The 23,075-nt window shown below is 38.2% G+C and overlaps 2 protein-coding genes across 3 annotated transcripts; both read left to right on the top strand.

Moving 5' to 3' along the window:
• The first annotated feature begins 910 nt into the window (after window positions 1–910).
• LOC141000148 (tumor necrosis factor receptor superfamily member 14-like) lies at window positions 911–10,828 on the top strand. 2 transcript variants are annotated; one of them, XM_073470780.1, is made up of 6 exons: window positions 911–1,173; window positions 5,756–5,897; window positions 7,079–7,172; window positions 7,513–7,638; window positions 9,106–9,261; window positions 10,737–10,828. In XM_073470780.1, the coding sequence occupies exons 2-6, from the start codon at window positions 5,859–5,861 to the stop codon at window positions 10,826–10,828; spliced, it is 507 nt and encodes a 168-aa protein (XP_073326881.1). In that variant the 5' UTR covers window positions 911–1,173; window positions 5,756–5,858. The 2 variants fall into 2 exon arrangements, with proteins under 2 accessions (XP_073326881.1, XP_073326880.1); XM_073470779.1 differs by lacking the exon at window positions 10,737–10,828 and adding an exon at window positions 10,187–10,543 and having other exon boundaries at window positions 913–1,173.
• Window positions 10,829–11,129: 301 nt separating this feature from the next.
• Window positions 11,130–18,588, top strand: LOC141000147 (tumor necrosis factor receptor superfamily member 5-like). Its single transcript, XM_073470778.1, has 9 exons — window positions 11,130–11,450; window positions 11,579–13,249; window positions 13,363–13,455; window positions 15,524–15,649; window positions 16,629–16,787; window positions 17,136–17,220; window positions 17,438–17,574; window positions 17,657–17,684; window positions 17,815–18,588. Exons 2-9 carry the CDS (start codon window positions 13,225–13,227, stop codon window positions 17,846–17,848), a joined length of 687 nt encoding a protein of 228 aa, XP_073326879.1. The 5' UTR covers window positions 11,130–11,450; window positions 11,579–13,224; the 3' UTR covers window positions 17,849–18,588.
• Window positions 18,589–23,075: the final 4,487 nt, after the last annotated feature.

Here is a 23,075-nt window from a genome sequence, read left to right on the forward strand (position 1 = left end):
CACAAATACTACTAGGTGAGGTTAAACTAAAGATGGTTTGATTTAAAACGACTGCTTCATTAAGGTTAGAGGATCTTGGTTACAATATTAACAACATGTCTAAGTTTAGGGAACAACTGTTGTCTTGTTAAAAGAAACATTGACTGTTGGAAGGAATGAGGAAACGAACAGTACTCTGCTGTGTGAAACTAAGAGGTTTGGCTGACTCAGGAATCCACCCCAAACCTCAAACTATTGGTGCATGACTTCCTCCTTAACTCAGCATGGACAAGTCATATGATTATGGGCTTTGTGTAGACAGATGTTATTTTGGAGTGTTTGCTGACCAGTGTTGTTGTTCTGTGGAGAATCAAAGTCCACATCTCATTGGCACACAGGAGAGAGGGAGGCGGCTGTGTGGTTTTGTGCAAAGGTAATTTGATTTTGGCACAACATATTGTTTATGATTAAGCAGTAAATATCTGTTTGGTTAGTTTCAGTTCCTCCAAACTAACTGATTTATTTTAACGGGGAAATAAAAGCCCTGCCACAGAAAGTGATTGTTGTTCTATGCATATGGCCAAATGCACCTTTATCATCCATGGCACACACAGTACTCTGTCTGAAGGTGTATCATGTTGTGTGTTTACTTCAAGTGTCGTGACCATCAGGAAACATATCAAGAGACTCAAGTTAACATCAAGAATCTTTCCATCGACCACCACAGCTGCTCTACTACCTGCCCTCTGTGAAATGCACTACTGGTAGCTACATTTACATCCAAATGATAATATTTGCTCTCATAACTAATTATGCATATTCTATTTGTTTTGTCAATGTGTCACCATTATGGCAGAGGGGACACGTGTTCAGTGCTCTTTACCACACCCTGCTACAGGTGATAGGGATACAGTGGGAGGAGAATGTACAGGAAGGATCTGAGCTCTGACAAAGATGATTTGTTGCCTCGCCAGCAGCACAATGTGGAGGATTTTGAGGATCTTTGTTTAATTTCTTATTTATCTATTTTAACTTATCCGACACTGCTACAGATTAAATGATGTGACAGGTCACGTTAGAGTTTTACAGCCTCATCAGTGCAATTCAGGCTCCACCACAGACTTTTATTTTGAAAGGTTAAAACGTCCTCCTTCTCTTCACGGACACAAAGTGCGCAGTCTTGTTCACCATACGGTATGTTCTGTATCTTATTTCTTTTCTTTAAAGATGCTAACACATTGTCACACTGTTGAAGTGTGTGTCGTTATGGCTCGTGTATTACATGTATATAGTTTATTATAAGTGTTGCTGCTGATCGGAGCTGCTCTTTCTGTGTGACTGTGACGTCTGTCTGGCTCCATGAAGGTACAGGAGGTTAGAAATGAAGACGAACAATGAAGTTTGACCCCGTGTGACGGTTAGAACATCGAGGTCAGGTCAATATACAAGACAGAGCTGAGATACTGTTGGCATGCGGTTTACCTCTGACTGTTTCTGGTAATATAATAATAACATAATATAATATAAAAGGAAAGGAAAGAATAAATGCAGGCGAATATAATTAGATAGCAGTGTTGGGGGTAACTTGTTAAAAAGTAATCCGTTTTTTCTTGTAACGAGTAACGTAACGCATTAGTTCTGTAATTCAAGTAATCCATTATGGAGAGACTTCTTAGCCTTGGAAGTCTTGTCCTTACTCCCCAGAGGAACCAGCTGTCTGAGGAGACTTCTCTCTTCTCCTGCGTCACAATCACTACTTTGAAACAGAGTAAAGTAGAGAGCAGGACATTGGCTGAGTGAGTCTGTGTTTGAAAAGCCTAAATGCATTTATATAGTTTGCAGTGCAGTGTTGGGCAAGTTACTTTCAAAATGAAATATATTACATATTACTGGTTACCTTCATTTTAAAGTAATGTACTGACTTATTTCACTACTCACTAGTTACTTTCAACAAAAAGCCCAGATACCCTCTATAGAACACTGAGATAGCCGAGATCTTTCTAAATAAAGGAATGTCCTTGGACTCAGTGATCAGCAGGCAGACTAAGGATCACAGTCTGATATATTATGAGATGATAGGAATAAAGATTTTGAATTGTAGGCTCAGTCATATGAAAGACAACAGACCTGTACCTTCTATAATGACATGACAGTTAACAAAGAACTGATCTGCTCGGCTGTATTAAACACTCAGAGCCTATATTAATATGGTCGTGTTGGTGTGGATGGATTCTTTAAAAAACAACAAACACTTCACTTCAGTCAGTAACATGGATTGCAACACGTTACGTGACATAACTGATAATATGTTACTGAAGTATCATTAGTAGCGCGTTAAATTACTCTATTACTGCTAAAAGAAATGTATTACTTTAACATGTTGCTTTTGTAATGCGTTAACACTAATAACTTGTGTGTGTTTTGAAAAAGAAAAGCGAAGGCAACTTTCATTATATTTGTGCTTCTATCATTTCTATGTCAGCACTCATAGTTTGCGGGTTCATTAGTTTTATTTTTAAACATCATGTAACAGGCTATCAGAGCCCGTGTTGTGTTGTTTTCACTGTCACAGCTGGGCCTAGTACTGTATGCCTCTGCACAGGTCACTGTCAGATTGATACAAACTCAGAGCTGTAAATGTTATATTGCATCTGTCATTCCTATTATCAGGCTGGGAGTTACTGACTGTGGGCTGTAAAGAAGGCTACACAATGACAGTAGTGTTCAAAGGTACATGTACAGCTGGCTACACGCCGTCTGGACAATATAACCCACAAGCGTGAGTCACAAAAGAGTTTTACTGTACTTTTTGTAACTCTAAAGTACTCTAACACATTACTTTTCTCAGTAGAGAACGCAGTCACTTAACAAGTTACTTTTTAATGGCAGTAATCTTGTAACGTAATGAGTTACTTCTAAAAGTAACCCAGCACTGTTAGATAGTAGTCACATGGTGGCTCCGAATCCTCATTCACTGACTAATAGTTAAAAAGTCAAAGTCCAGTGAAGAACAGTGTCGAGGTTAATATGTTTCAAAGTAATGATACGTTACAAAGTAACACATTGGAGTACTCCGATTACTTTTTTGTGGTAAAGAGTTGAGTTTTGCAATTCAAGTAATCTGTTATTTAATTATTATTTCAAACAGGTAGTCCCTTATTGTAAGAATGTCAGTTTATATCTCTGTTCCTTTTGTTGCCACTACAAACAACAGAAATGGTCGATGTGTTTTTTTCCTACTTCTTGGGAGGCAGTACGCAGCTACCTGTGGTTGTGTTGTAGCTCTGCTAGCAGAATGGCCTGATGCAACAGCCACTGGTTCATCAGTGACATGTTGAAACATGCTGTACTGTAGGCCACAGGAGCTCGTGTTTTCTTGTTTTCAGAGAGGCAGTTGTACAGAGCCCCCCTGGTGTCAGTCGAGAAAAAAAAAAAAGCCCTCTACTAAACTGAGGGAACAGATTGCTAAACTGTGCGCACGGTTTACTAAATTGAGGGAACAGATTGCTAAACTGCGCACAGTTTAATAAACTGAGGGAACAGATTGCTAAACTGTGCGCACAGTTTACTAAACTGAGGGAACAGATTACTAAACTGAGGGAACAGATTGCTAAACTGTGCGCACAGTTTACTAAACTGAGGGAACAGTTTAATAAACTGAGGGAACAGATTACTAAACTGAGGGAACAGATTGCAAAACTGTGCGCACAGTTTACTAAACTGAGGGAACAGATTGCTAAACTGTGTGCACAGTGCTCCAGATGAATGGGGGCAGTATTTCACCTGCTCAATGTTTAGTTCAAACACTTTTTGTTATTCATTTGATATATTTCATTTATTTCTGTACAAATTCATTGTTGCAAGTTGTTAAAATTGTAAAGACCAAAATAATCACTACTAAGTATGTATTTAGTTACCCATATATTCACCATTCCTCAGTGTCATTGTTGCATCCTTTTGTTACACAGTAAGTGCTAAATAAAACTTTTGGAGGTGCACACTGATGCTAAAACCCGAGAACAGCTCATTCTGTTGGTGTAACAAGCACAGGTCTGTGTAAGCAGGCATACTGAACCACCACTGTAACCCACATCTGAGTAAAGCTAGCACTAAACTCTTTCAGGCAGGTTGGAATGTTTCATTTCAGTTACTGTGAACACAAAAAAATCTTCATGTTTCATGATATTTATTACAAATGAACAAGAAATTGGTGATAAATACAAATGAGTGCAAAAACAAGATATCGGTTTGGAAGGAGTTTGCCTTGGTGTTTGGTGCATAATAAATGAAGCTAAAAACTACAACAGTCAAGAACATACATATAGAATACAAATACAAGGAAATACTATAACAAAAGTTTTAACACGTATGTATGTATTAGACTCGCAAAGCTCTACATGTTTGTGCAAACCTCTTCATCATGAGATGTGCAAAAGTTCACAGTATAGAGTATATGTCATGGGATGATGGTCAAAGATGTCAGCTGATCCAGACACATTGTTTTTATCAGAACATGTGTTTATTGTACAGTGTGAACAGTGATGTGATCAGAATCAGATATATACAGTGTGAACAGTGATGTGTTCAGATCAGAAATATACAGTGTGAACAGTGATGTGTTCAGAATCAGATATATACAGTGTGAACAGTGATGTGTTCAGATCAGAATCAGATATATACAGTGTGAACAGTGATGTGATCAGAATCAGATATATACAGTGTGAACAGTGATGTGATCAGAATCAGATATATACAGTGTGAACAGTGATGTGATCAGAATCAGATATATACAGTGTGAACAGTGATGTGTTCAGAATCAGATATATACAGTGTGAACAGTGATGTGATCAGAATCAGATATATACAGTGTGAACAGTGATGTGTTCAGAATCAGATATATACAGTGTGAACAGTGATGTGTTCAGAATCAGATATATACAGTGTGAACAGTGATGTGATCAGAATCAGATATATACAGTGTGAACAGTGATGTGATCAGAATCAGATATATACAGTGTGAACAGTGATGTGTTCAGAATCAGATATATACAGTGTGAACAGTGATGTGTTCAGATCAGAATCAGATATATACAGTGTGAACAGTGATGTGATCAGAATCAGATATATACAGTGTGAACAGTGATGTGATCAGAATCAGATATATACAGTGTGAACAGTGATGTGATCAGAATCAGATATATACAGTGTGAACAGTGATGTGTTCAGAATCAGATATATACAGTGTGAACAGTGATGTGATCAGAATCAGATATATACAGTGTGAACAGTGATGTGTTCAGAATCAGATATATACAGTGTGAACAGTGATGTGTTCAGAATCAGATATATACAGTGTGAACAGTGATGTGATCAGAATCAGATATATACAGTGTGAACAGTGATGTGATCAGAATCAGATATATACAGTGTGAACAGTGATGTGTTCAGATCAGAATCAGATATATACAGTGTGAACAGTGATGTGATCAGAATCAGATATATACAGTGTGAACAGTGATGTGATCAGAATCAGATATGTACAGTATGTACGGTGTAGTGTTTTGACATTTTTTTTCTAAAGCCTTCTGCATCTTTGTGTTTGTGTCATTTTTTGAATGTTTTAAGCTAAAATTTTGTCCAGATCTTACAAAATGCACCTTAGCCAGGTTTTTTTATTTACATGACATTTAAGATGTCTGGTCACTGCAGAAAGCTCAAAATAAACTGTTTGCTCAGCAGTTAGTTTAATCTCTGCATGGATTCTGTTTTCTTTAAGTTTTCAGATGGTGTCCTGGTTATGGGTTTTATATCTCACTTCATCATAAAACTCAGTGAGATGAAATCTTCAGCCAATAAAAACTGTGATCCAGCTGTACAAAATGAAAAGAAAACCTGCACTATTTCCGTCATTATTACTGGTAAAGTAATTTGTTATTACACAAAGCTTTTATTTGCTCCTCCTCGCCAATGTTTCCTTCCTTTTGTACACCTTTTTTCTATTCTCTGTCCCTCACACACATCTACAAATATTTTAGTGTCAAGAAAAGAAAATGGAGAAGTGCTTTGTGTTCATCAGAGAGGCTTCATCAGTTCTACTGTATGAAAACAGCTGCCCTGCCTTTAACTTCTGAATAAGAAGAGAGTAGGTGGGGCAAAAGTCAAGATGGAGCTGTTTTTATATCTAGCAGGCTACTGGTGTGAAGGTGTGAACTAGGTGGAACGTTTGTTTCCAGTGGTAGGATGATGGGGGTGGGTGGGGGAAAATAGCTAGCAGTGACCAGTAACTGTGAACACACATTTCCAAGCAGTTTAGAAATGAAGAATTAGAACATTAAACAGTACTTTGATGTATGGGAAAATATATACCATATATGGTAAACACTGGTGTACCTCCACCTTAACAGACACAGGCCACGTCACAGGAATGTTGCTGAGATTTAACATGTGCCAGGCCACACAGTGACCTTACTCTTAAGACTCCAGCGACTGTCTAACAGGCTTGGGAGTAATGGAGTACATGTAAAAGGATTACATAACCAGGATACAAAAAACCAGTAACTTTATTCCATAAAGGTTACAGAAAAAAATAACAGTAATAACATTACTGATACACTCAGGTAAGGGGGGGATTAGTAACATGATTGCAATTTTAAAATAAAGAATGATATACTGGTCTGTAACCATGAACATGCACACACATCATGACAACACTTCTCCAGTCTCACACAACATCACTGTGGTCTGAAGTGAAGCCAAATACACAAGTGTGTATTTTTACAGAAAACACACTCGTTATGAAGATTAAATATAAAAGTCATCTTATTGATATTTCTTTTCTTCAGTCTTTATATGTATATGTTTGGTACTGAGGTAATCCAAAAGTAAATCAAGTAATCAAGTTACATTACTTTAATATTGTGATACTTACATTACTGATTACATTGTTTAACAGGTAATCAGTAACTGTATCAGAATACATGTTTAAAGTAACCCTCATAACCCTGCTGTCAAATGACATGAATGTGACCTCATTGACTCACATGTGGTTTCATGCTGTAACTCTTGTTCTTCTACTTTGATCGTCCGTTCTTCTTCACAGATACTTGTGATGAATCTCTCCAGAGGACAGACCCTTACATGTCATCGGTCAGAGTATCAGACAGGGACTGAATGCTGTCCTATGTGTCCTGTTGGTAAGATTCAATTGAATATTGAAGAGATGTTTCACTTTGGTGGTTACATATGGAGTCTTTTGTTATACTGTCAGGTGCCAACAATGCTTACGTGAATGAACCACTTGTGTGCAGCTGTTCCCAAGTGAAATGTATCAGTGACGGGCCAGCATCTCACTGGAGTTTTATTCCAACAGTACAAGAACAAGCTGAATTTCATATATTTTTTAAAGATTTTTAGAAATTAGAATGACACTGTAGTGACTTTGTCTTGCTTAAAACATGCACTTTACTCTCAAGATTATATCTTGACGTGACATTATATGTCATGAAAATAAACTGTTGTTTTTCTTTTCAACAGGCAACCGAGTTAAAACAGACTGCACTGAGTACAGAAGTACTTCCTGTCTGCCCTGCACTGAGGGGACCTACATGAATCAGCCGACAGGATTAAAACAGTGTTTTCTCTGTACAAACTGTGGTGCAGGTAGATTCCTATTAATATTTCCTAACTGTTAGTAGAAAATGACCAAGCCTAGATTTAAGGCAGTAATTGAGTCTATTCTCGTTCTGAGAAATGAAGGCAATTCCATGTGAGACATTGCCAAGAAACTGAAGATCTCATACCTCAACATATAGACAGCTCGAATGCCAAACGTCTGCACGACTGTAATTGCTGAAAATTGAGGATTCTTTGATGAAAACAAAGTTTAAAGGACAACATTAATATAAAAATAATTTCTAACCTTGAGATTTCCTGACTTTACTCATTTGATGGATTAAAGTGTGAGTTTTCAGGAACTCCAAACTCCAATGGTAAAAAGTCAACCTCCACCTGTCCTTTTTCCTGCCACAATTAAATCCAAATTCTACTGGGTGGTATGTATGTGTCCATACCAGACAAGTTATTTATGCATATAGCAGATACAAGTGACCGAAATGGGTTCCTATATAGGGTGGCAGAGCTCAGCCTTACAGATAGTGGGTGGAGCTTGGACTTCCAGAGGGAGCTCAGTGTAAAGATGCTGCTACTTTGCCTTGAAAGGAGCCAGTTAGGGGGTTCTGGCAGCTGATCTGGATGCTCCTGGGCGCCTCTCTTTAGAGGTTTTCCGGGCACGACCAACTGAGAGGATACCCTGAACTGACTGGAGGATTACATTTTTCATCTGGCCTTTGGCTCCACCTTGGGATCCCCAGCAGGAGCTGGAAAGCGTTGCTGGAGAGAGGGACGTCTCTGCCACTACAACCCGGCCCCAGACAAGGGAAAGAAAATGAGGCTGTATTCTGGCAACTACAAGCGTGCACTTCTGGTGTCATTGAGTCGACTTTGAATGTTGTTTTTACAAACCACAATTGACAAATTCCACTTTAAGTACAGACACATGTGTCTCCCTAGTATATTCAACAGAATAGAAAAGCTCTCTGTTGTGGCCATTTGTCAAATAATCTAAATCAAACTTTAAATCAAACTTCAAAATAAAAATCAAAGAGCCACTGCTGCACCATGGGGAATGTAATGTACGCAGGCAAAAGAAGTTCAATGTCCATTCAATGTTCTTTTGGTTTTCATTAATCACTGTCCAAGAAACAAGCAAGCAAACAAAGAGCAAAGGGATCCTGCATGCCCCTCTTGCTCTAGTAAAAAAAACCATAGGCAGACACAGTTGCATCATGGTCCTACACCTATCCTTCTGCCTGTATAATCTCATATAGTGTTACCCAAATTCCTAAATATAACAAAAACAAAACAAAATACTAACTAGACAACTAAACATGCTAAAGAAGGAAATAATTAGACAAAAGAAAATGCTATCAAACTCTAATCTAAACAAAGCAAACATCTAGAATAATCAAACAAAAAATACTACTTGTTATTAGCAGAAACAATAACCAAAACTAACAACACACAGATAGCTCCAACACTCTCCACAAGTAACCTCTATGTGTGTTGCAGGTTCTGGTGTGAAAATAAAGACGTCATGTACTCCATCATCAGACACAGTTTGTGAACCACTGGAGGGATTCTTCTGTCTGGACCCTGCAGAGAACGGCTGTATGGCAGCACAGAAACACACAGGCTGTAAACCAGGACAATACATCCGTCACAACGGTTGGTTTTCTTGTGCTGACTTTATACGAGACATATTAAGCTCATTTTCAGGTTCAAAATGTTATTAGTAAGGTCTACTTTAATAGGTTTACATGGTTCAATGTTCGAAAAACACCTGTTTTTTCTGATAGCGTACATTGCTGCAGCACCTCTATTCACCCACCATCTGAAAATCTTCATAGTACCACAAGTCTCTTTAAGGTGCCCTCCTGAAGAGTCTTTTTGTAGCCAGGAAATCAGTTTAACCAAGTTCAGCTGCATTTTCGCCATGCATATCACCACAGTAACAGCTTCTGAACCAAAGACCAATCATGATTGAGCAGGAATCTGATCCGTACTGTGTAAGCCTGGGCCTGCCCAGTGCGCCACTATCTCAGCTTTTCATGGTTTGAACAAGCTAGCTGCTGGGTGCAAATCAAAGTTGTCAAGCAAATGAATTCCTGCAGTTTTGAGCATTTCTTTTCTTTTTTTGCTTGTGTGCATTCACACCTGTACTTAGCATGGCCACAGGTCATAGTTGCACGTCTTTGCCACTACAAAATCAAATCTGATAATAGATTTTTAAAAATGTTTTGTTATCTATTCTGTCATTATTTTATTTCCCATTAAAGTACTCAGAAATGGCCTCTTCTTTCAGATGATGCACTGATACCTAAAGTGTGTGAGTTTTGTGCATGTCACTTGAGCTATGTTGGCATGTGGTTTAATGCTTTTTAGTGACTAAATCATTTGGCATATGATTGTTGTCACAAGCAGCTGTTTGTGCTGTGAAATGATGAAATGTGCACGACTAAATTAGGTGGTACGTGTGTCAGTGTGGTGCTGTTCACAGTACTATAACCATAGACATGTCACTAAGTTCGGATTGCTTTGCTGTTGTAAATAGAACTTGCGGCCCTAATTTCCTTTCCCCCCGTTGTTGCAGTCCAATGACAGGAGAGAAACAACCTGCAAGTGATGCAACAGTTAATGAGAGAGAGAGCTGCAAATCATCAACAGATGTTTCTAGACACCTTCCCCGCTGATTTTGAGTGTTTTTTTTATTAAACTCTGATTAATAAATGTAAGTGAATCTTACTCTGTTTGTGATGACAGTTTAAGTTTTGTTTAGTTTTGACAGCTAGTACCCAGGTGTGGTCCACTATGCTCTTGGCACGGTGTGTTTTCAATGTGTCCAGTGACTTTTTCTCTCTGAAACATACAATCTTGTGGAAGAACAAAGTGTCTGCTTCAAAAATCTCAACAATCAAATCAACCTCTGCAGGAAAGTCAGGGATAAAAACGTGTAAAGACAAGACAAAATAAATATTTTAGAGTGTCTGCTTCCAAAATCTCAACAATCAAATAGTTGTTTAAATCCACTGAGAGGAAATCAGACAGGTCTGTTGAAATGTACTGATGTCATTTAACACTTTGATCCTTTCATAGTATTTATACTCAACTAGTTTCAACAGATATCATTTGTATTTGTACAGGAACAGCTCAAAGAGACACTGAGTGCTCTGACTGCAGTGAAGGACAATATTCAGATGGAACATTTACATCCTGTCTACCACACACACAGTAAGTGAAGCTTCACAGCAGACACCTTACAACTTACAACTGCAGTAAATTCATAGTGTCCTTCAAAATGTCCCTCTTTCATTCCAGATGTGGACCATTAAATCTTCAGTTGATAAAACCAGGAACTGTTTCAACTGATGCTGAATGTGGAGAACAAACATCAGCTGTGACAGCAGTTGTGATCGGCAGTGTAGTGACTTTTTTAGTTGTAGCAGTAACTGTATTTGTGGTCTACTGTCTCAGAAAGAAAAAAATATGTTCACACGCAGCTGTGATTTGAATTTAGACAATAAAACTTACATGTTTTTGATGAATAATAAAAGTCTTCAAGAAAATAATAATTGTAAATGTTACAATGTTGTTAATTATGGTGTTTTGTTAATGTTTTATTACAGAAAAAAAAGAAGAAAAAAGAAAAAGAACTACAGAGAATGGAAAACTGGAATGTTTTATACCCTCTTAACTGTTATCACTAAGTCTATTTCACTGTTTGCACTGAACAGTAGTAAGTAGGAATGATTTGTCTTCTAAATAATGAAATAATGTCACTAATCAAGCAGTATTTTTTTAAAAAAGGAATGGGAGAAACAGGGAGATTACATGATTGCTGACATCAACACCAGCAGGTGAGACAGCAGTGCATTGAAGTGTTCATTGACTGAGCACTGAGGTGTGACTGAGCTACATTATATGATGACTTTATAAATGTAGGCTACAACGTGTCTGTTTAAACTAAATATATTTTTCTCCACAGGATGAGACAGTTACATAAATGTGCAGATGAAGGATGCAGGGACAGGAGAGGACAGAAATTAAATTAGTCCCAGCTGAACCTGCACTGTGTAACTATCTATCTGCTGTCAGGACTGACAACAGTGTGAAGTTTGCATTGACCAAGCTTCTGGCTAAGATCTGCTGTTGGAGCTGGTACACAGACTGCTGCAGCTCCCTTGGGATGTCTCAAAGCAGAGTACTCGTTTCACCATGTTTTACTTTGTGTGATGACAGATGAAGATTATTCTTCCTCTAAGTCCTGGAAATACAACTTGAGCAAGTTAAAGACTGTAAGTAGTGTATATACTGATCTTCATTAAGATCACACAGAGCTCAAGGTTGAATCTGAACACCAGACAGACTGAAACTGAAATGGATCTGTCATAAATAAGAACAAGTCACTGGAACAGAGGACAGATGCTGTGTCATGAACTTCAACATGATGGGACAAATCTCTGTCTCTCGTCCTTTCTTATGAATGACGGAGCCTTTTGAAGATGATCCTTTCACACCCAATCACAATACTATCACCTGTTATGTACCTGTTTACCTGTGCAATGTTCCACACAGGTTTGTGGGGGTTTTTTTGCATTCCAAAATGTGTTGATTAAGGAAATAATTTATTATAAATATGAAATATTTTCTTTGTATTGTTTTCAGTGGAGTTGGTCAAAATGTCAATGTCGGATATACAATTATTGGACAGTTTTTACAAGACTGGCACCATTTCTGGTCTGATTGTTTACCTAAGAGATGAGAATATCAAACCTACAGTAAATGTGCTCAGGACTCACCTCAGACACTCAGCCAGTCCTTCATGCCTGATAGCCTATATTTCAACTAAACATGCTTAAAGGGGCACTATGTAATTTTGGAGAACTCAGACTTTCCATACTTATAATATTAATGAGGTAATAATACAAACTCATTTTTTCAATAACTGAATAAAGCTTAGAGTGATAGTTGGGGTGTTTTGATGTGGGGTTGTATGAGGTACTTATCCTCATCAGTGTTACCTGCAGTAGATGACTGTCAGCTCTCCCTGTGTGGAGACGCAGTGTGTAACACTGACAGGGAAACAGGGCATTGTACTGCTGAACAGCAGCGACAGCAAGATGTATTTTAGCCACCTAAAAAAATATTCGTTTCAGTGTTTGCTATATTTTGAACATTTTGGGCACTTTAGGTGTACAATGCTGTTGTTCCCTGTCGGTGCTGCCTCATATCTGCCTCATACAACCTCCACATCAAAAGACCTGAACTATCACTGTAAGGTCAGTCTATTCACTTTATTTAGTCATGAAAATGAAGAGTTTGTTCATTTAGATGGCACAGAAAATGTGCTAAAAAAAAGATGAAAATTGAGATTGAGTGGTTGCTCTGTGGCTTCATTCTTCAAGTTCTCGGGTTTTCCCTTCCTTCATGACCAAGGACTGAATCATCAACGGCAGAAACACACCGAATAATAGGAACGACACTGAGTCACATTTCTGTCCTTCCTGTAAGGGAAGTGGTCACGTGACACCAAAGCATGCGGATGTGCTCTACCAGGGTTGTTGGCATTATGATTTCGCCTCATCGTTTTCAAAACTTACCTAATGAAACAATGTAATAGCCCGTGTTATAATGCTTTCGACGTTTGTTGTCCTCGGTAAGTAACGCCCACTGTTCACGTCAAGTTACCACGCAGTAGACAAACATATGCTAACGTTAGCCTAGCTTAAACAGGAGAGCTAACTCGGATATACACTGTTTTTTTTATAGGTTACGTCGCTGCCCTCACGATACCAACGCTTTGCTGTCGACCAAAGGAATACACAACACGGGATGGACAATGCTGTCCAAAGTGTCATGAAGGTATAAATGTCCGAAGTCAGCTAAGCTACTAGAAACTACGGCCTCCATGTTGCTACGCCCTATTTCACAAGCGCCATTTCAGAAAAACATCCTGTGTCTGTCGTTCGATAGGAATGGCACCAATGTTATATTTAGACTTTGAGACTAAACCATGTAACCAGGTTGAACACACATTTTTATATGTATTTATTTCATATATAAGTTAAATGCGCCATTAAATTTTAATAATGAAAAAGAGTGTCTTCCTGTTTAATTTCAAGAAGTTACAATAGCTCGATATTATATATAAAAACAATGTTTTTGCATTTTGTCATTGCCAGAATTTCTTAAAGTGCTAATTATCACTGATAGAGAGCATGAGTACATTACAGTCTCAATACCTGTGTATGTGTGGAACTGGTGTTTGCATATTTATTGGTGTGTACACATCATTTATATCCTACATTCTTTTCAAAAGCTGAAGAGAGTGAAAGTGTCATCTCTCACTTACATTGTAATATTCCTTCCAAGTATATTTACTTATAGGGAAATAATGAATTTCATTGAGGTTCATGCAACTATTATACAATAATAATAATACAATTAATTTATAAGTGTCCCACGTCATCTAAGGACACCTCACAAAGCCAGTTAAAACAGTTACTACATAAGAAGCCAATAGTAATAAAGATACAGATACGGGTATACATAACAGATGAGAACTCAATCATAATACACACAATATTAAGCGTTAGGAAAAGCCAATCTAAACAGGTGAGTATTCAGTGTTGACTTGTAAGAAGCGACAGACGTTCACTAGAGCAAACCCTGACAGAGAGCATTCATAGGGGTGTGTCCAGGCACGCTGAGGGCCCTGTCACCCACAGGGCAGAGTCTGGGGTGGGATTAGATAGGCATCAGAGCAACGCAGTGAGCGAGGAGGGGTGTAGGGATGTAAAAGACTGGACAGATAGGGAGGTGCCAAGCAATTCAGTGATTTCGTAACAAGGAAAAGTACTTCCAACACGATGCAGAATTTAACTGGGAGCCAGTGCAGTGTTGAGGATAGGTGTGATGTGCTCCCTGGACCAATATGGCAGAGAACTCTTGCAGCTTAATTCTGGACGTATTTTATTCTTTTTAACCCCTGAGTAGGTAAGCCAAAAAGTCATCACTGCAGTAATCGAGTAGATGTGATAAAGGCTTGGATTAGAGTCTCAGCAACAGATAGGAAAGTCAGAGGTGAAGTCTGGAGGTGGTATTCAGGGAAAAAAGGACATTTGGGTAATGTTTTTAATGTGTGCGTCACAATAGAGGATGGGATCTTAAAATTTTGACCTCAACAACAGAGAGTTAAGAACCTTCTTAGTTATCTGTGTTGTTATACAAGCTGTAAATGCAGATGAGAAAATTCTAATGAGGTAAAAGCAATTCAATCAGATTGATTCAGTTTTGTGGTTTTAAGTCATCAGCAGAGGTAAATATAATATGGCATATTATGAATAGGAATACATTGTACGTTGTGAATCTTGATACTGAAGAATATCTTGACACTAATATTGCAGTTAGCAGGATGTCAGTGGATGGATACATTAGGTGGTTCCACCCGGTGACAGCTGGGTTGACTTTGACCTTTTTTTTTTTTTGTATAATTCTCGCTAACCAAATAAACAGAGCAATGTTTACAGAACAAATACTAATTGTGTATAATGTTACGATCGGTAGTTCAAGTTTGGTTTATCCAAACAGAACCCCGATTTAAGCAAGAGAACACACAGGCTGATTTTTGCAGGTCAAATTGAATCCAGAATCGTAGGTGGATGGATGAGTTTTAAATAAATAGTGGAAAACAAAAGAACACATTCTGGCATTTTCTGTTCAAGCTGGTACTGCAGTGATGAAATTACTATTGATATGAGTGGAAATGATATGACGGTTCATTCCTGCTGAAAAACATCCTAAAGTTGGACCAAATACAATCACAGATTAGTTTTATAGTTACTGTTTGTAGGCACTGGTCTCGTAGATTATTTCCCATCTATTTCTTGGTGATTATGTGATGTTGACGGCATGTTTCTGTCTTGAACAGGCACAGTTGTTCGAAAAGACTGTACATTACAGTCAGGCACAGGCTGCAGCCCCTGTGACAATGGGACTTACATGAACCTTCCCAACGGGCTGAGTAAATGTTTCCTCTGCACATCCTGTGACCGAGGTATGTCTGGATTGAGTTTACATTTCTGCCATCCATTCACACAGTTTTACATGTAAAATAAAATGCACAATTTTATTAGTAAAAGTTCACTCACATTTGCATGCACTCACAAATACACAGGTAATAGTCTTAATAAGACTACATGTTTGAGGTGAGTAATTTAAAAAAAACACACTGAATACACTAAAAATCCTTTTTCAGTTATGATGATCTGGTAATGGGTCACCTCTCCCACCTGCCCTCAGGTGCAGGGCATCGGCCTCCATAAAAAAGGAAACAATTTGGATGAGGTATTTTAGGACCTGTGACAGATGAAACTGTTACCTCTAACAAGCATGTCAGTTTTGGATTGGTCTGGCACTGCGGCTTTTCTCACTGTGGTATTAATTATTTTTCTCATGATGAAAAAAAATCAAGATCTGGCTATATGCTGACACAATAATCTACAGAAAATATGTTCATAGGCTGGGATTTGTGCAAAGGCAACTGTCTTCACACCCAGTTGGTGTTCGTTAAAAATTGTTTTAATACATTGTTTTAATCTTTCCTACAGAAGTTCTGTCACACAGGTTCTACTAATGAAAATATTGAGTTGCACTTGACTTGTTTGCTGAAAAGTGACCCCATATGGGAAATGGGTTGTTTGTATAGAGCCTCGATTGCCCCTCAGAAATAAATAATTGATTTTCATAACAATTGTGACTGTTTGTTATTCCATTTGCTACAGCATCTAGTATTTTTTTCAATTCATATATTGTGCAACAGGAGCTCTTATTGGCCAGCTGCTATGTGTTGAACAACAGTTCAGCCAATAAGAGCTCCTGCTGCATCATTGTGGGCCAGATTTAATTCAGTTTTTGCTTGCCTGCAGTCAAATAAGTTCACATTTAATTATTTCAAATGTTATTTAAGATGGAATGAAATGTAAAACAAATATATATTCAACAATAATATATTGACTGTTTCTGTTTGCTCTTAGGTCACGGTCTGTTTGCCCAAAAGAATTGCACAGCAAAAAGAGACACACATTGTGGTGTTTTATCTGGGTATTTCTGCACTAGTTGGGCAGATGATGCAGGATGTAGTTTGGCAGAGAAACATACGCGCTGTGACCCTGGTCAGAGGATAAAAGAACCTGGTAAGAAAAATAAAAGTTAAACCAACCTGATAGTTACATGCAGGCACTACTATTTGATCATATTCAGGAACATACACATTCACATCACTGGCGCTGGAATAGGGGGGCAATGAGACTCTTTGTCCCCCCACTTTCTGGTGTTATGGTACACATTAATAAGGGTATTAAGGTCATAGTACATTGGAGATAATGCCTATGCTTATGGTGTCTCACAATATACCTATCTGCACTTGTGTTACCAGCCGAGCCTCCCCTTTAAGGCATCTTCCATTTGAGTCTGATAAATGATAGATGTTCACTGGATGTTGGGTGAGTGTGTATTAATCTCACTTCTGTCTTTTTTTAAAGGTACCAGCAGAACTGACACAGCGTGTGAACCCTGTAAGCCAGGCTATTTTTCCAAGGATGGTGTGAACTGCACCGCCTGGACCAAGTAAGACATTGTTTGACAGTTTGTTTGTACAAAATGGCCACTTTATTTCTGCTTGGAACAGTGTCATTTTAGTCTAATTTTGGATAAACCAAATGTCACAAAGCATAAGTAATTGTGTGTGAGTGAGTCATTTCTCACTTTTATGTGTGCTGACATCTCTAATCCAGTTTGCCTTTGAAACACAAAAGGAACTGTCTTTATTTCTCTTTTCCAACAGCTGTCCAGACACTCAAGTAAAACTCGAAGGAAGCACGAGCAGCGACGTTGTCTGTGGATCTGCTTCAAGAAACCATTACTGTTCTGTATTTGTATTGATGTTATTATTATTAACAGTTGTTGCACTAGTGATCACAGGTTAGTGCTAGTTTTGCATGCCTAATTTACATAAATGTTTTGCAAACTTTTTTTATCTAACATGTGTTTTGCTTTTTTTCAGCCAGGCTAACATCGAAAAAAATAATTAGGTACATCACATCAATTTTTTTATCATTAATACTGATTTTCTAAGTTCTTCTTGTGCAAACAAAATGTTTCACACAACTGACTGCACCCGTTTGTTTTAATGTCATATTTATTTCCTCTTCTTTTTCCCAGACCAAAGTCTCCAGTACAGGAAGTAAATGACTAAGTTTGTGTCTTTGTGTCTCGACCAAATTTGATGTCCATCCATCCAGCAGATGTCATTAAAAGCCACAGATTTTGCCCATCTGGTGGCGCTATAGGAAGTCTGGACCAAAGTGGTGGGCTAACCATGTATAGGACTGTGCCACTTGTGTGGATAAATCATGTTCACTGAAGTTCAGTGTTAATTTTATTCACACTGTCTTGTTACTGTGTATACTAATTAAAGCTAATTAAAGTTTATGGAATAATTATTACACTATTATACGAGCCTATTACAAGTACGAGGTTTTTGAAAACGCTCGAGAAAAGTTTTGTGAGCCTGTTTTCATAAACATTCAAACCAGCAGTGTTACTCACATTCCTGCACTTCTGTATTTGCGCTTATAGTGAAGTGTAATTATAATTCCATAAACACCTTTCAATTGTAAAAATATCAGCTAACACAAATGTTAAATCAATATTTCCCCATTGAGTGCTGTGCCTTCATCACATTCCCTGCCCTGGAGCGCAGTGGACAGGGCCGGGCTCTTTGGTAACTAACTGATCCAGTAATCATAATCGATGGTACAAATCCAAGATTGAATCAAAAAGCATATTTGCAACCGAATGAAATGTCTTGAGATGGGTTTTTTATTGTATTTCGTACTTACTATTTTTCTAATATGTGGTTCTGATCATTATTGGTCAAATGTTTTCTACTTATATGTAATACCTCTGGTCTTTTAATAAAACTGTCAGAGTCTTGTTATCGGAAGGTCGCTGGTTCGATTCCCATAGTCTGCATGTCGAAGTGTGTTTGGGCAAGATACTGAACCCCAAAACTGCTCCTGATGTGTCAAGTTCTCGGGTTTTCCTTTCCTTTAAGACCGAAGAATGACTCATCAACAGCAGACACACACCAAATAATACGACCACATCACTTTTCCGTCCTGATTGAAGTGTCGATGCTTTGAATTGTTAGGTTCCCTTCCTTTAGAAGAAGTGGTCACGTCACACCAAAGCACGTGGATGTGTTGATCTCCATCACTGGCGTTGTTGTTGCCATGTGTTATATAGCATTATGATTTAGCCTTATCATTTTCAAAACCTGCCTAATGAAACAATGTAATAGCCTGTGTTATAATATTTAAAATATTCCACATCATAACTTCCTGCTATTACCTGAGTGACACTCTGAGGTGAAGTACTATCAGTCGGAAGTGAAATTAGTCTGTGGAAACAGGAAGTTTTCTTTTAATGTAAAACTGAATTCATGGCACGTGTACTTTTTGCTTTTTGGTGAGTCCACATCGTTTATAGAAAACCACAGAACCAAGGAATGAAGTTGAGAAATATGAGTCGCTGTGATGAAAAGAGTGTCATCTGCAAGTAAATCTGAATTTAGGAAAATAATTCATTTAATTTAGTTGCATGCAACAGTGTAAAATCAAAAAACAAACAAAAAAGTTTTTTTTTATGACTTTTTAAATCATCATTATGATTATTTTAACATATCCCTATAATGATGTCAACTGATTTGGTGATGTAAATATGTATATATTTTGTATATATTTGTTCATGTAAACAAACTAACCTGCTGAATTTACAAACCATGGTTGTTTATTCAATTCCTTTAAAACAAACACTTCAAGGACATTCTGATCGTTATGTTGTTTTAACAGACATCGTGTACTCACTGCTTTAAAGGAAAGGAAAGAAGTGTCCACTCATCATTCAGAATTTGAAAACATATATCAGGAAAGTGTCCAACACTGTCAATACTAATCTTAATTGCTTTCAATGAATAAGATCTTGTCCAACTATATGAGTGGTCGTGATTTTATCACATTTTAGTTTTGTGTGTAACTATGGGGCCAGGCCACCCAATTAGCCCTGGAACCTGTCTTGACATTATCCAATAAGCTCTAAAAGTGTTGGATCACAATCAAATAAAATTACACAATTGGAAAATTCAAAAACCGAATAATTTATTAGGCTCTTAGAATTGTATAAATCTCTGACATATTACTTTTGATGAAATGTTTGTGTCATGTCAAAATGTCATGACTCGTAGTGATGGACCCACAGCTCTTAATTGTTTTGGTTTTCCTGCCCACAGACTGGACCACCTGTCCAGTACTGAACAGCCGACAGACACAAGGAGCTACTGTGGTGGTGAACATAGTTGAACATTGAGCAGTAGAGACAGTTTTTTTCCTCAGAAGTTGGTGGAAGTCCCTGCCTGTATCCATGCCTCACATGCTTTTCTACATAATGAGTACTATTTAACTGATAATACTTTTGTACTCTTACTGACTAGATACCTTACCATACTATTTGTAATGAAAAGGCAGTTTTGCACTTCAGTGTCTTCTAAAGTGGGAGGAACTTGTATGTGATAATGTGTCTGTTAGGATTATTTTCTTCTCATGCCCTAAAAGTATCTGGGTCTCAGAAATCCTAATAGTTGTGCGTAGAAAAACCCATAAGCCCTTAAGAGCTGAAGTCTTTCAGCACATCCAACAATGTGTGACATAAATTTGCCTCACTACAACCTATGGTCAATTCAGAAGTTCATGTAAGGTTGTTCGAGTGTTGGAAGCAACAATGAGCACGTTTACACAACCACAATAATCCGATAACTGATAATTGAGGCTCTTTAACTGTTTAGCAGTTTCTTTTATTTTCCTTTTAAGCAGTGGAAGTGTGCAACTTTTAGCCTCTGCAGCCTGTTCACCTGCATAAACTGACCTTGGAGCCACTTCAACCTCCTGCTGTTATAAGCAGAAAGTCGTCCTACTGCAGGACATGACAATTAGCCTATTCATTCACTTACAATAAGCTTATATAAGTACTTTATCTATCAACGGAACTTGACCACAAAAGGAGTCTGAAGAGGTGGGGACTGTTTTGGCAGTTCCTGGGTCCAAATCAGATGAAGGCCAGGTGCAGTCTGGAGGAGAGGTGAGGAAACAAAAAATTGAACTCAGGGGATTGGGACTAAACAGCTGTGTAGCCTTAGGAAAACCACTTATCAGTGAGGTTACTCTGAAAAAAAGGCTTCAGTTATCTAGGGAGCATAACGATTAGACTCTGGAGCAATGGAAAAAAGGTCATGTGGTCTGATGAGTCCAGATTTACCCTGTTCCAGAGTGATGGCTCGAGGTAAGTAATCCAAAAGGTTTGTATGAGAATAATCTTCCAGGTGATCAGGTATAATCCAACAGGTGTGTTTGTGATGAAGTCTTCCAGTCGATCGGGTTTCCGAGATTTCAACTTTCCAACAACAGACCCGCAGCAGGTCAACTCTTTTCTTTATAGCTTTGGTCAGCGTTGTTTCCATGGCGTTCAGTGACGCGTGTGCGTGCGTGATCGACTCACAGAGATTCTATGCAGCAACTGATTTATTTAGTTTTCTTGTGTAAAATGTCGTCATTCAATAATATGTCATTTAAGTTTGGTGATAATGTAACTTCATCCATGCCAATAAAGTTTGTTTGAATTGATGGATGTAAACTGTGGGATTTGTGTGTGAGCAGCAGGTGTTTCTACAAGAGCTCCAGTTATGATCTCCACTTTGTGGGGGTCTAAAATACCTGACGTTAGGGCCGGAGATCAATGAATTCATGAGAGAGACTCTTGGAAGCCCCTGCTACATCCTGTGGACGCCCGTTTCCACCAGTTAAAGAAAAAAAGATGAAAACTAAGCTTGTTGAATAAATATTTCAATTGTAAGTCAAAATTATTAGTACATTATTACATTATGAGATAAAAAGTGTTTGGTGCCTTTATTTAATTTAATAAAAGTGGGTTATATGCACTCAAGTGGTTTTCTATGTCATTTCTGTTATTTTTCTGTTATATTTTTTCATAGTTAACAGACAAGACCAGTTAATCCTGTTGAAATATGACACATGGTGATGTACTAGTCTTTCCTGACATCGGATGTGACTGTCAGATACACTTAAGATCTGACTTCAAATATTTTGAAATATCCAGACAGCAGAAATCACTTGTGCTCGGTTACTGGTCGTATCTATACAGTATCCTGACAGACTCTAGCAGTATAACAGTGGTCCCATACCAGGAGTTAGATATGCTCCAACTACAACATCTATGACTCATGATATCATCAGGTATGACTTAAAATCACTTTGTTAATATTTTGAAATATCCAGACAGCAGATATCACTTGTGTTCAGACTTCAGACATGGTTGCTAATGAATCTTCTGCAGATATGACCACTGTCCATTTCTGAATATGATGCATATTTATCTTTAGTGTCCAGGATGACATGAACTCCAGATTCTAGCAGTATTAAAGTGCTCCCATATTTCATTTGACATTATTTTTACACTGTGGTATTGCTACTTTTACTTAAATTTGTGTTGATAGGAAGGAGTTGTGTGTGTATGTGTGTGAGTTTCACAGACTTCTCTCCTTTGTGAAGTGCTTACAACCTGTCCAATGTGCTCATCTTCTTACTCCCCTGATCATTGATGGTTTTACCAGATCTGTTGGATATGTGGGAATTTTAAAAGATCTGTTCTGCCTTCTAAAAATGAATCCAGACCACTCAGTGTACCTGCTTGTTCAAAGAGCCTCCTGGTGACAAAGTTGTTTCTGGAGCAGTTTAACAACAATTCACCTGATTCACACGAACATCGCTGAGGTTAAAAACACATCTCACAGCAGACTGTCACTGTCACTGAGTGTTTTATTGATTGTGACACTAAACCAGTTGTATTGAGATAGTATGGTGACAAAGTGAGTTCAGTGGACTGCTGTGCTGCTGCCTTTGTGTGCTTTGGTTGATGTCCTCTCTCAGGACTGCCAGGGACACAGGTGCAGTCCTGCCCTGTGACATCTACATAAATATGTTTCAGCGGTTATTATAAGGAGGAGGGAAAATAGCATTTCAATTCAATAGTCAATTCAGGTGACTTGGTGAAGCGAGAACAACTTAGAGCTCAACGCTCTAAAAACAGTGGAGATGATTGTGGACTTCACCCCCATCACAATATGTGACGGCACCATCAACACAGTGGAGTCCTGCCGCTTCCTGGTCACCATCATCTCCCAGGATCTGAAGTGTGAGCTCAACATCAGCTCTGTCATCAGAAAAGCCCAGCAGAGGATGTACTTCCTGTGGCAGTTGAAGAAATTCAGCCAGCCAAAGACGATGATGGTGCACTTCTACACTGCCATCGAGGTCATCCTCACTTCTTCCATCACCATCTGGCACGCTGCT

This window comes from Pagrus major, chromosome 7 (genome assembly GCF_040436345.1).
Source record: "Pagrus major chromosome 7, Pma_NU_1.0".
Taxonomy (NCBI): Eukaryota; Metazoa; Chordata; class Actinopteri; order Spariformes; family Sparidae; genus Pagrus; species Pagrus major.